The 12,582-nt window shown below is 54.2% G+C and overlaps 2 protein-coding genes across 3 annotated transcripts; both read right to left on the bottom strand.

Moving 5' to 3' along the window:
- Nucleotides 1–7,727: 7,727 nt before the first annotated feature.
- LOC120635148 (vegetative cell wall protein gp1-like) lies at nucleotides 7,728–9,787 on the bottom strand. The gene is made up of 4 exons (XM_039906080.1): nucleotides 9,764–9,787; nucleotides 8,986–9,153; nucleotides 8,235–8,486; nucleotides 7,728–8,189 (listed from the first exon to the last, which is right to left on the bottom strand). The coding sequence occupies exons 1-4, from the start codon at nucleotides 9,785–9,787 to the stop codon at nucleotides 7,728–7,730; spliced, it is 906 nt and encodes a 301-aa protein (XP_039762014.1).
- Nucleotides 9,788–10,757: 970 nt separating this feature from the next.
- Nucleotides 10,758–12,433, bottom strand: LOC120635086. 2 transcript variants are annotated; one of them, XM_039905999.1, is made up of 6 exons: nucleotides 12,109–12,433; nucleotides 12,016–12,033; nucleotides 11,856–11,906; nucleotides 11,434–11,484; nucleotides 11,134–11,212; nucleotides 10,758–11,044 (listed from the first exon to the last, which is right to left on the bottom strand). In XM_039905999.1, exons 1-6 carry the CDS (start codon nucleotides 12,253–12,255, stop codon nucleotides 10,800–10,802), a joined length of 591 nt encoding a protein of 196 aa, XP_039761933.1. In that variant the 5' UTR covers nucleotides 12,256–12,433; the 3' UTR covers nucleotides 10,758–10,799. The 2 variants fall into 2 exon arrangements, with proteins under 2 accessions (XP_039761933.1, XP_039761934.1); XM_039906000.1 differs by lacking the exon at nucleotides 11,434–11,484.
- Nucleotides 12,434–12,582: the final 149 nt, after the last annotated feature.

The following is a 12,582-nucleotide window of genomic DNA, read 5'->3' as shown; positions in this document are numbered from 1 at the left end:
TTATTATGCAAGCCAGGATAAGCGGGACTGGGTCACGCTGCTCCTGGATCGCCATCAGGACCTGGTTCAGGGCACCGATGACGCGGGTCGTCCTTGGGTCCAATGGACCGCGGGTCGGCTGAGTGGCCGACTGCGGTGCTCCCACTCGCTTCGCCTTCGTCCCCCTTTCGGGGGCAGCGACCACGGTGGGCTTGGACGGTCCGGCGGGCTGCACTGGAGGCTGCACCGTCGCGGAGGATATCGTGTTGGGAGGCGCCGTTGTAGGTGGCGCGCTCTGCTTGCGCGCTTTAGCGCGCTTGCCGCCACGCTTGCGGCGTCGCTTACGGCCCTGCTGCTGTCCCGGCTGGTTAGCAGCGGCCGTCAGCGAGCCGGGTGCGTCTGCTTCTCCTCTAAGGGTGGCAGCGGTGGTGGCGCGCGCAACTGTGGAAGTGCGCGCAGTAGTGCCAGCTCGGCGGTTGCGGGCCTCCTTTCGGAATACCGCGCAGGCTGCGTTATTCGCCGTGTGCGCCTCCCCACAGTTGGCGCACGTCGGCGGCTCCTCCAATGGACGAGGGCAGTCCCGGGCTGGGTGACTTCCCCCACATCTCACACAGGCAATAGGCCTGTGGCAGTTGTGGGAGGAGTGCTGGAACTGCTGGCAGCGGTGGCATTGCGCGGGCCCCTTCCTGCCGCGCCATGCCTCGATGATCACGCCGGGCATACAGAGGAGCTTGCGCACCTCATATATGCCCGGGGTAAGGCCCGGTCTTCCCGGGCGGGCGGGGATTGCACGCACGTGCTCAGGCATGTAGCCGAGCTCGCGCAGCTCCTGCTCCACGAGTGCCGGATCCGTGTCGGCAGGGAGGCCGCGGATCGCCACTTAGAGGCTCCTCTCCGCCGGTAAAGAGTAGCAGAACCAGGAGATTCCGCTGGCGCCCTCCAGCTGGGTCAGGTACCGCTGGATGAGGCGGAACTCCTGGTCCGACTTCGGTATGAAACGGACGCCCTTGCCATAGGGGCGTCCGTTTGGCGTGTGTCCCAGGAGCCTCTTCAGCTCCCGGAAGTGGTACGGCCAATCCGGCAACGCCTCCACTATCAGTGGAGGGTATTTGGCTGCAGGCTTCGGCGCTCCTCCGATATCTATGGTAGCGGCAGGGGCAGCAGCAGCGGCTGTGGCGTCGTTTGCAGCGACGTTGGTGGCGCGGGCGGGGACCGCACCAGCGGTCTGCCGAGTCCGGGCAGCATACGTCGGGCTCGGGGACGCTGAAGCGTCCATCGGCGAGCTCGGCGATAGCGCAGGCATGTTAGGCGGCGTAAATGCTGCCGGGATCCTGGGTCCCCGTTGTGGCGGGGATGGGAATCTTCCCACGGCGATGTCCGCCTGTACGGCGGTGAATCGCGGTGAGCGCGGGGATGGCACTGGTGCTGCGGGCCTGGTTTGCATCACCGTGGACGTTCTGGTCCCTGTGTTGGGAGGGACGTCAGCAGTGGTCTTAGGAGTCGGTGTCGCCTGCCGAGACGGCGCCGGCGACAGTGAGAGCGGGCTTGCGGTGAAAGCTTCATCTCCCGCTCCGGAGAGGGCCCAGCACCGTGAGCCTTGGTGGTGCGGGTAGCAAGGGTGGCCTGGCCGGTCGCTATGATCGCGTCCAGGCCGACCTCGAGCGCGGCGGCGGTGTTCCGCACGAACACTCTGCGCCTTATGGCGCGTGGGCGGGTAGCACGCCGCTGCGGCAGCGGCGGTGGGTTAGGTGCCGGTGGCGGCATGGCCGAAGGCACGCAGGGGTTGCGGGTCGCGGAGCTAGAGGCTCGACGCGAAACGCGGCGGTGCGGAGCGCGGGGGCCCGACGCGGGACGCGGGGGGTGCGGAGCGCAGGGGCTCGACGCGGGGCGCAGTACGCGGGACGCGGTGCGTTTTGCGGGGCGGAGCTGCCTAGGCGCGGTCCGAGCCACGGTGCCGGCACGCCAACCCCACCGACCCGGTCCCCGGGGCTTGCCGCTGGTGGCAGACCGGGAACCCAATCGGAGAGGAAAGGCGTGTAGTTCCGAGCGCCGCCGCTGGACGCAGTGTGTTCGGTAGGCAGTCACGCGAAACCGAACTGTAACGGACCCGAGCGCCGGTGCATGCGTGTGCACTCGACGGCAGCCGAGCACGTCTGGTCCGAACATTCCTATTCTTCTTCCTCGGAGTCCCAAATGGGGCTCGGGGTAACCGCTCAGGGCGATGGCCCTTTTCGGTGGTCGCAACGCCGTCTGCAACTACAGACGGGTCACTTGGTGGGACCGTTGGGTCCGTGGTGTCAAGTCCGGGGAAAAAGTCGCGGCAGCGCGATCAAGCCTGCGTTGTGACGCGGCGATCAGCGGTGTTGCGGCGACTTAGCATGTCCGTGGGGGAGCTTGCGCCCGCCGCTCAGCGAGGTCGAGCTTGCCAATGTGAGTTGGCAAGCGCCCGTCAGCCAGCGGCGAGGAAGCGTTAAATGTCCAGGAGGTCACGTGGCAGGCCTCTGGCGTCCGGCGGGCGCCGATGGTATGGCGCGATGCCCCTCAGGTGTTGGGTTCGCGCTCCATCGGCGCGTGCGAACATCGAGGCACTCAGGCGGTGGATGAATTCATCCAGGCTCTCCATGCACAGGTCCCTGGCGATGACCTGGTTCCGTACGAAGCGTGGTGCTCGGGAAATGGTGCGGAGCGCTAAAGCTTGTTGCGCTCGCAGCGACTTGCGGCCCGTCTCGCTGACCAGCGCGTACCACGCTGGGGCCGCGTACGTGAGTCGCGTGCGAACGTACATCTTATAGATGGACAGCTTCGCACGGAGAGGCAGGTGGGATGCCAACATGGGACGGAGGAGGTAGCGTGCGGTGCGCGATTGCGCGACCACGTTCCTCACATGGTTTCGCATCGAGAGACCCCTGTCGATCGTGACCCCCAGGTATTTGGCCGTGGGGGACCAATCGACGGTTTCTCCCAGAAGCGAGACCGGAGGGGGTGCATGGGTCTTTGCTGACCGTCCGATGGAGATCGCCTGAGTTTTGGCCACGTTGACTTTAAGTCGCCAGTCCTTCAGCCAAGTGGGAAGTGCGTCCAGTGCTCGCTGCATCTTTATTGCAGCGTGTGGGCCCGTGAGCGACGTCGTGACGAAGGCTGCGTCGTCTGCATACAGCGCGAGCATAGCGCCGTCTGCGACTGGAATGTCGTCCGTGTATCTGCCATAGCAGACGGGCGACAGGCAACTTCCCTGGGGCACACCGGCTCTGATGGGGCGTTCCGTGGACAGCGCGTCTTCAACCGCCACTTGAAAACGTCTGTCTTGCAAGAAGGTGCCCACAGTCTTGACTATTCTACGGGGAATAGTCGACGTGGACAGCTTGTAGATGAGGCCGGCATGCCAGACGCGATCGAACGCCTTCTCCATGTCCAGGAAGACTGCAATAGTGTGCTCTCGCTTGTTTCTGGCGGAAGCGAGGTGGTGCAGTACCCTGGTAACTTGGAGCGTGGTTGAGTGTTCGGCACGGAAACCGAACTGTTCGTCGCGTGGCTGAAGGTGGGGCGTGATGTACAGCAGAAGCAACTTCTCGAAGACCTTTGAGGTCGTCGACAGCAGCGTGATGGGACGATAACTCCCAGGCTGCATCGTGTTCTTCCCCGCTTTGGGGATCAGGATGATCCGGCCGAGCTTCAAGCCTGTGGACTTGTCCTGGGGAGAACACTACGGGGTCTTCTGCGGGGGCTATCGGCAGCTCGAAGTAGGCCTTCAAGTGCTGCTCGATGGTTGCTTCGTGCTGTACATCAGCAGTCGGATTCGGTGTGAACTGCGTCTCCAGGAAGTCAGCAAAGATCTCCGCTCGGTCCTCGGCTCGGTAACGGGGGGTACCGTCACTAGCCATGAGGGGCCTAATCGGAGTAGGCTTCCCGGAGAGACGGCGGCAGAGGCGGTGGATGCCAGGACAGTCGTCGCCGGCTCGCTCGATGACGGTATGCCACGACTCGGTTGCAACTGTTTCCAGTGCATCCGAGATCTTGGCCGCCAGAGCGTTGAGCCGCGACCTCATGTTCGGGCACCGCTGGGATTGCCATTGCCTGCGCAGCTTCCTCTTCTCCTCAATCATCGCTCGGATGTAGGCCGGGAGCGCGGGTGGTCTGTGAGCGGTTGCCGAGTGGCGTCTGGACTCTCGAAGCGCGGCGGACATTGTCGCGCTGAGGTCTGTGGCGAGACGTTCAACATCGGCAGGGCTCTCCACTCGGAAGGACGGCGAGTTCTCTGCCATGTATGTGGCGAAAACCCGCCAGTCCTGGCGATGCTTCGGAGAAGGCAGGTGGGTCGTCGGTGCATTTCTCAGCGTCAAGAGGACTGCTTGGTGGTCGGAAATGAGGTGATCATCCAGGACGTCAATCGATGGCGCTGCAGCGAGGCCGCGCGTTACTGCAATGTCGATGACGTCCGGCATGTGTGCTGCACAGTACGGGTAGTGCGTCGGGACCTCTGGTCCGAGCACTTCGTAGCCGTGGCGGTCTGCATCGTCGAGGAGGCGTCTGCCATCCGGACTCACGGAGACGGAGTTCCAAGCCGTGTGCTTCGCGTTGAAGTCGCCGGCGATAATCGTGGGCAGTGGCGAGTCCAGCAAGGTGCGGACATCAGCGACTGCGAGTCGATTGGTCGGCGGCTTGTAGAACGCGAACACACGGGTTGGTTGGCGGTCGATGCAGATCTCCACGCCTAAGGCGTACGACGTCTGCAATTGAGGTACTGGCAGCAGCTGGTGGATGATGTTCCGACGTACCAAGACTGCTAATCCCCGATAAGCAGTCCCGATCGGCGAGGTGTGGTCCTCCCGGTAGACAAAGTATCCGGGAATCTTCAACTTGTCTACTGGTCTGAGGTGAGTCTCGTTGATCAGGCCGATGTCCACTCGACGCTGAGAAAGCAGGTCCTTGAGAAGATGGGCTTTGTGCTTCGAAAGCCCATCGGCGTTCCAGAAGGTGATATGGAGCTCAACCAGTGCAGAGCTCCATAATGCAAGCCAGGATAAGCGGGACTGGGTCACGCTGCTCCTGGATCGCCATCAGGACCTGGTTCAGGGCACCGATGACGCGGGTCGTCCTTGGGTCCAATGGACCGCGGGTCGGCTGAGCGGCCGACTGCGGTGCTCCCACTCGCTTCGCCTTCGTCCCCCTTTCGGGGGCAGCGACCACGGTGGGCTTGGACGGTCCGGCGGGCTGCACTGGAGGCTGCACCGTCACGGAGGATGTCGTTTTGGGAGGCGCCGTTGTAGGTGGCGCGCTCTGCTTGCGCGCTTTAGCGCGCTTGCCGCCACGCTTGCGGCGTCGCCTACGGCCCTGCTGCTGTCCCGGCTGGTTAGCAGCGGCCGTCAGCGAGCCGGGTGCGTCTGCTTCTCCTCTAAGGGTGGCAGCAGTGGTGGCGCGCGCAACTGTGGAAGTGCGCGCAGTCGTGCCAGCTCGGCGGTTGCGGGCCTCCTTTCGGAATACCGCACAGGCTGCGTTATTCGCCGTGTGCGCCTCCCCACAGTTGGCGCACGTCGGCGGCTCCTCCAGTGGACGAGGGCAGTCCCGGGCTGGGTGACTTCCCCCACATCTTACACAGGCAATAGGCCTGTGGCAGTTGTGGGAGGAGTGCCGGAACTGTTGGCAGCGGTGGCATTGCGCGGGCCCCTTCCTGCCGCGCCATGCCTCGATAATCACGCCGGGCATACAGAGGAGCTCGCGCACCTCATATATGCCCGGGGTAAGGTCCGGTGTACGCTGCAGCTGCGCGTACATTAGGCAGCCCGGTCTTCCTGGGCGGGCGGGGATTGCGCGCACGTGCTCAGGCATGTAGCCGAGCTCGCGCAGCTCCTGCTCCACAAGTGCCGGATCCGTGTCGACCGGCAAGCCGCGAATCGCCACTTTGAGGCTCCTCTCCGCTGGTAAGGAATAGCAGAACCAGGAGATTCCGCTAGCGCCCTCCAGCTGGGTCAGGTACCGCTGGATGAGGCGGAACTCCTGGTCCGACTTCGGTATAAAACGGACGCCCTTGCCATAGGGGCGTCCGTTTGGCGTGTGTCCTAGGAGCCTCTTCAGCTCCCGGAAGTGGTACGGCCAATCCGGCAACGCCTCCACTATTAGTGGAGGGTATTTGGCTGCAGGTTTCGGTGCTCCTCCGATGTCTATAGTTACGGCAGGGGCAGCAGCAGCGGTCGTGGTAGCGCTTGCAGCGACGTTGGTGGCGCGGGCGGGGACCGCACCGGCGGCCTGCCGAGTCCGGGCAGCATACGTCGGGCTCGGGGACGCTGAGGCGTCCATCGGCGAGCTCGGCGATAGCGCAGGCATGTTAGGCGGCGTGATCCTGGGTCCCCGTTGTGGCGGGGACGGGAATCGTCCCACGGCGATGTCCGCCTGCACGGCGGCGAATCGCGGTGAGCGCGGGGACGGCACTGGTGCTGCGGGCCTGGTTTGCATCACCGTGGACGCAGCAGCAGCGGTTCCAGTCCCTGTGTTGGGAGGGACGTCAGCTGAGGCCTTGGGAGTCGGTGTCGCCGGCCGAGACGGCGCCGGCGACAGTGAGAGCGGGCTTGCGGAAAAGGCTTCGTCTCCCGCTCCGGAGGAGGGCCCAGCACCGTGGGCCTTGGTGGTGCGGGTAGCAAGGGTGGCCTGGCCGGTCGCTATGATCGCGTCCAGGCCGACCTCGAGCGCGGCGGCGGTGTTCCGCACGAACACTCTGCGCCTTATGGCGCGTGGGCGGGTAGCGCGCCGCTGCGGTAGCGGCGGTGGGTTGGGTGCCGGTGGCGGCATGGCCGAAGGCCACTGGCCGAAGGCACGTAGGGGTTGCGGGTCGCGGAGCTAGAGGCTCGACGCGAAACGCGGCGGTGCGGAGCGCAGGGCGCTCGACGCGGAACGCGGGGGGTGCGGAGCGCGGGGGCTCGACGCGGGACGCGGGGGGTGCGGAGCGCGGGGGCTCGACGCGGGACGCGGGGGGTGCGGAGCGCAGGGGCTCGACGCGGGGCGCGGTACGCGGGACGCGGTGCGTGTAGCGGGGCGGAGCTGCCTAGGCGCGGTCCGAGCTGCGGTGCCGGCACGCCAACCCCACCGACCCGGTCCCCGGGGCTTGCCGCTGGTGGCAGACCGGGAACCCAATCGGAGAGGAAAGGCGTGTAGTTCCGAGCGCCGCCGCTGGACGCAGTGTGTTCGGTAGGCAGTCACGCGAAACCGAACTATAGCGGACCCGAGCGCCGGTGCAAGCGTGTGCACTCGACGGCAGCCGAGCCGTCTATCGGTCCGAACATTCATTTTTGGAAGTTGTATATATAGGCATTCTTCGTGAACACTTCGCTAGCGCGATGCAGGATTTTAGTAGCGCCATCTAGTAATGTAATGTGGAGACCGCCACATTTGTATAATATTTTACTTTATTACATTTATCTATTTAAATGTGGGTGAAGCTGTGGGCAAAACTATTCATAGTAATGCAATCACTAGCATAGACATTCCCTTCCCTTTTGAGGGCTTTGGTCCAGCAGTGTACTGTTTTAGTCTATAGATGATGCATGATACTTACGTCCAATTGCTGTGGTTGACCTTTTAGAGGCGAGTTAGGCAGATATTGTGTAAAAGATTGCGAAGTCACTGTAGTTGTGTAAAATAAAAAATGCTAAAATTAAAACCTTTTTTAAGGATTTTTTTTTAGTGCTAAATATCATACCGCTGAATCTTCCATTTGTGACAATTGAGCTAATAATGGTGGGAACAACAAATTTCCGTCAAAAAAGTCGGCGTCCGTTTGGTCTATGTCCCAGGAGCCTTTTCAGCTCCCGGAAGTGGTGCGGCCAGTCCGGCAACGCCTCCACTATCAGTGGAGGGTACTTGGCTGCAGTCTTCGGTGCTCCTCCGATGTCGATGGTAGGGGCGGGAGTCTGGGCGGCGTATGTTGGGCTCGGGGACGCCGAAGCGTCCATCGGCGAGCTCGGCGATAGCGCGGACATGTTTGGCGGCGTGAACGCTGCCGGGATCCTGGGTCCCCGTTGTGGCGGGGACGGGAATCTTCCTACGGCGATGTCCGCCTGTGCGGCGGTGAATCGCGGTGAGCGCGGGGAAGGTACTGGTGCTGCAGGCCTGGTCTGCATCACCACGGACGCAGCAGCAGTAGTTCTGGTCCCTGGGTTGGGAGGTACGTCAGCGGTGGTCGGGAACGGAGTCGGTGTCGCCTGCCGAGACGGCGCCGGCTACAGAGAGAGCGGGCTTGCAGTAAATGCCTCTTCTTCCGTTACGGTGGAGGGCCCAGCACCGTGGGCCTTGGTGTTGCGGGTGGCGAGGGTGGCCTGGCCGGTCGCGATGATCGCGTCCAGGCCGACCTCAAGCGCGGCGGTAGTGTTCTGCACAAACACTCGCCTTATTGCGCGCGGGCGGGTGGCACGCCGCTGCGGTAGCGGCGGCGGGTTTGGCGGCAGTCGTGCGAAACCGAACTGTGGCGGAACCGAGCGCCGGTGCATACGAGTGCACTCGACGGCAGCCGAGCACGACTGATAAGAAAATTCTGATACCAAGCGCTTTTATAGGCTATTAATGTCGCGCAACTCGCCAGGAGTCGTGAAGTCGAAACTGTCTTTTTTCTTTCTCCTTTACTTAAACCAGGACAGCTCCTGAAATACAGATACAATTTTAATGAACATGGTAGTGATTTAAAGTAAACAGTATAACCTTTCAGATGGTATCATTTTCATTCATCTTTATAAGTCAAATAGTTTTTAAAATCGCTCGTAGCAAAATACAAGTCGGTGATTCCATAGTTTTGCTCGCAAGTGTAGTTTATTTCAAAGATATGGGAATGTAGACCGGTGTTATACGATTCAATTGTTTTAGTAGAGTCAGTGGAAATAGTAGAATAAGTAGGACTAGTAGAATAGTAGGAACAGTGGAATTAGTATTTTCACTAGTTTTTGTAGAATTAGTAGAATTTGTATTATTCACAGAAATATTGCACTTATTTTTACGGCCATCCATGCGTTTGGGGCTGGTTACCCTGTCGGTTGGCTTTTCCGAGGAATACAGTGGATTTAGAAATAGGAGTTTTGTGTACACAGTCATGAATATGGGGCTGGATACCCTGTTTGTTGACCTGTGACACGGATTCAGAGGATTTAGAAGTGCACAGTCATGAATATGGGACTGGATACCCTGTTTGTTGACCTGTGACACAGATTCAAAGGATTTAGTAAGTTTTATAGGATTTCTATTTTATAGGTCGACGATTCCGTACGACGTAAAACCGGAATCTTAGCTAGTTTAAATTCTCATTCTCATCTAAATAGGGGTAAGAGTCACGAATATCGTTGTTATTTTCAAAATTAATCGAATTATTGACTTCTGTGAGATTGTGTACAGGTTTCTGAGGTTGGTTAGCCAGAAAATTCTTCCGGGTGTTATTAAATTGACGTTTCCGGCACTGACTAATTTCGTGACCGTTTTTTTTACAATATTTACAAATGATGGATGTATTATTATTTGAATTAAACTATGTGGAAGGCTGAGGTGGATTTTTATTATTAATTAAAGAATGGATAGGACGTCGTTGAGCTAAAAAGCAACTTTTTTCTGAGTGGTTACTTTTGCCACATAACCTACACTTAGGCTTCGGTTCGGAAGGATTAAAAGATTGTATGTAGTTTTGTAATTTTTCTTCCTGAATTGCGAGGTTGACGGCTTCTTGAAGAGTGGTCGGATTACGACATCTTAGTATGTTAGAGATATGGCTAGGCAGTAATAAAAAGGTATGTAGAGCTAAATCTTCTGGACTTACTATACGCCCTTTTAGTTCAGACATGTCCTTAGTTCAATGAGTGATGTCAGTTTGTAATCTCGTAAGGTATGTCTCTATACGTAGACTGAATTGGGAAACTGATTTGTTATATTTTTGTTTACTACTTTGTAGGTCTAACAGTAAGGGTGGATTGCACCATCCCACGTTATCGTTAAATATGAAACGTTAACGTCAAATCGTTCGTCAAATTAACGATTTAGCTTAAAATGAGTTGCACCATCTGACTATGGTTAAAATGACGTCATTTTTGACATTAACAATAACCACCGCCAAATGGGTGGTCAAACGTTAAAGTTATTGTCAAATATTTAGGTTTTTATGTCTGTGATCTGTCACTTCTCAGTTGAATTGAATGTTTTGTTGTTGGGTTTTAGTTTTTCATATTTTTTTGCCTGATAAAGTTATTTTCGAATTTGTGTGGATTTTAGAGATCTTTAATGTCATTGCTCCAACAAGTCTTGTGGGAAAGTAGTTCATCAGATTCCGATACGGAAGACGAAGAGTATGTGCATTTGCGGAGACGAAACAAAGTTTATCTACCTAGAATTGATAGGCTAAGGAAATGGGATGAAAATACTTTCTTGGAAAGATTTAGAGTTTCGAAAAATCTAGCACATGCGTTGGCTCTCCATTTGGCGCACTTGTTAGTGTTGGGAACAATGAAGTAAGTAAATATTCTTAATTAAATAGTGTATGTACCTACCATATACTACCATTGACTAAGGCTATAACTCCAATACAGCAAGTAATCTAATTATTTAATGATATATATTGAAATACTAGGTAATTTTGCTACTTCTGGCATCATTCATCAAAGAAATGTGTTGTTGTGTTGTGGCTCAACATGATTTCCTTGATGATTTTGTGATTGATTTTCTTGTAAACATACAATGTGTTTAATTACAAAATAAAAGAAAATAGAACTCTTTATACATATTTTTATTTTTCGTTCAAACAACACTCAATACAAACTTATCAAAAACAAGAATGATATACAGAGAAATTCTAATTTTACTCAAAAAGAGATAACTTTCAGATTTTTTTTTAATTTTTCAATTTCTAACTGAATTTTGATTAATTTCAATTTATGTTTTTCTTCATTGTGGCGCATTTTTTGCTCATGAAGAGCTTCATCTCTTTCAATACTCTTCTTAATTTTTTCCATTTCTAACTTATGGAGCTCATCAATGACTGATAGTTTCTTCTTGTGTATTTCCGGTCTAAAGTCCGGTTCAATTATTTTTTGTTTTTTAGCCAGTTCTGTAAAAACAAAAGTAAGAATATTTATAGAGTAACATAACACATTATAATTATTTTATTATTCATTCATATTAATAATAACAGATTACTTTTGAGTGGCGTTGATATTGGCCTTTTCAATGATGAGTGTGGTGTGCTGTTGTCAAAAAAGTCTTCCTTTGCTGCAATCTGGAATATTGAATAAATAAATGCATATAAATTTTACAATTTTTTTATGTGGATTAGCGAAAAGTCCTAAGTAATAATTGATCTAAATAAATAAGTCTAATTTGATAGAAAAAAGCAGGCAGATGTTAAGTGATCACTGCCGCTCATGGACAATTGCTGCGCTAGAGGAACTGCCAATGTGTTGCTGGCAAGGATTAAACAAATTAAAACTAAAAATTTACCTTCTCAATAATTGTGGGACTTTCTACAAGGATTTGCTCATTGCTAGGAAGCTGTAATAAAAAATTAATGAAATTAATAATTAATATTAAAGAAGTCTGGGAACACTGTTGAAGGCCGTGTGTGGAAAAAAAATGATCAGGCAGACCAGTGGTTGACCTGAGTGGTGTGGACCTGATTCTGTATCGTTAGTTAGCAACTTGCACTTGGTTATTAACTAAGAAAACGGAGGCAAAAATCCTATTTTCGCACTAGTTACCAACCTAGTTTGATATGGTATCATGGCAACATACCTCCTCTGTTTTCTTAGTTAATAACTCAGTGTGAGTTGCTAACTAACGATACAGAATTAGCCCCCAGATGGTCCCGGTTTACCAGCCAAATAATAACAAAAGGATAAAACAAATCAATACCAAAAATTTACCTTCTCAATAATTGTGGGACTTTCTACAAGGATTTGCTCATTGCTAGGAGGCTGTAATAAAAAATTAAATGAGAAACCCACTTTATAGAACAAGAAATGAGAACCATTTTATATATTTTTTTATAATATGAAAAATGTAGTTAACAAATAGACATATTACCTCTAGATCCTTATGAGGCTGTAACAAATTTTTTTTTTAAACATTTTTGTTATAAACCAAATATTGTATAGCAATTTATTTATAAAAATATACCTTAATCACTATGACATCATCATCGTAAATTGCTTCATTGCCATCCACTGATGTGGACATCATAGTCTTCAACCATTCCGCGGCACTGTCATGGCCAGGAGATGGGGGTGGTGAAGGTGTCAATCGTCCACCTCCAGTTTTTAACATTTTTTGCCGTTTGTTGCTAGCTTCCTACAGGGAACACAAATTACAATTAAATTTGAACACACCTTATAGAATGGTTACTAGCCGCGTCCAGACCGGCTGAGCGCGGCTCGCGAGTCGCGCTCAGACTTCCTGCTCGCGAGCCGTGGCACCCGAGCTAATTTGTGAAAAGTTCCGAGCCGGGCTCGCAAGCGAAGGTGAGCCGGTTTGAGCATTCAGTTTCTCTCCGTATAACGATGGAAAACCACGTATTATTAGCTGCTACGGCGCTTATGTTGTCTGGATATATCATAAAAAAACGAAAACAGAAACGAAAACTCTGGATTAAAA

The sequence above is a fragment of the Pararge aegeria genome, chromosome 26 (assembly GCF_905163445.1).
Source record: "Pararge aegeria chromosome 26, ilParAegt1.1, whole genome shotgun sequence".
Taxonomy (NCBI): domain Eukaryota; kingdom Metazoa; phylum Arthropoda; class Insecta; order Lepidoptera; family Nymphalidae; genus Pararge; species Pararge aegeria.
This window is presented reverse-complemented; position numbering and strand designations above follow the sequence as displayed.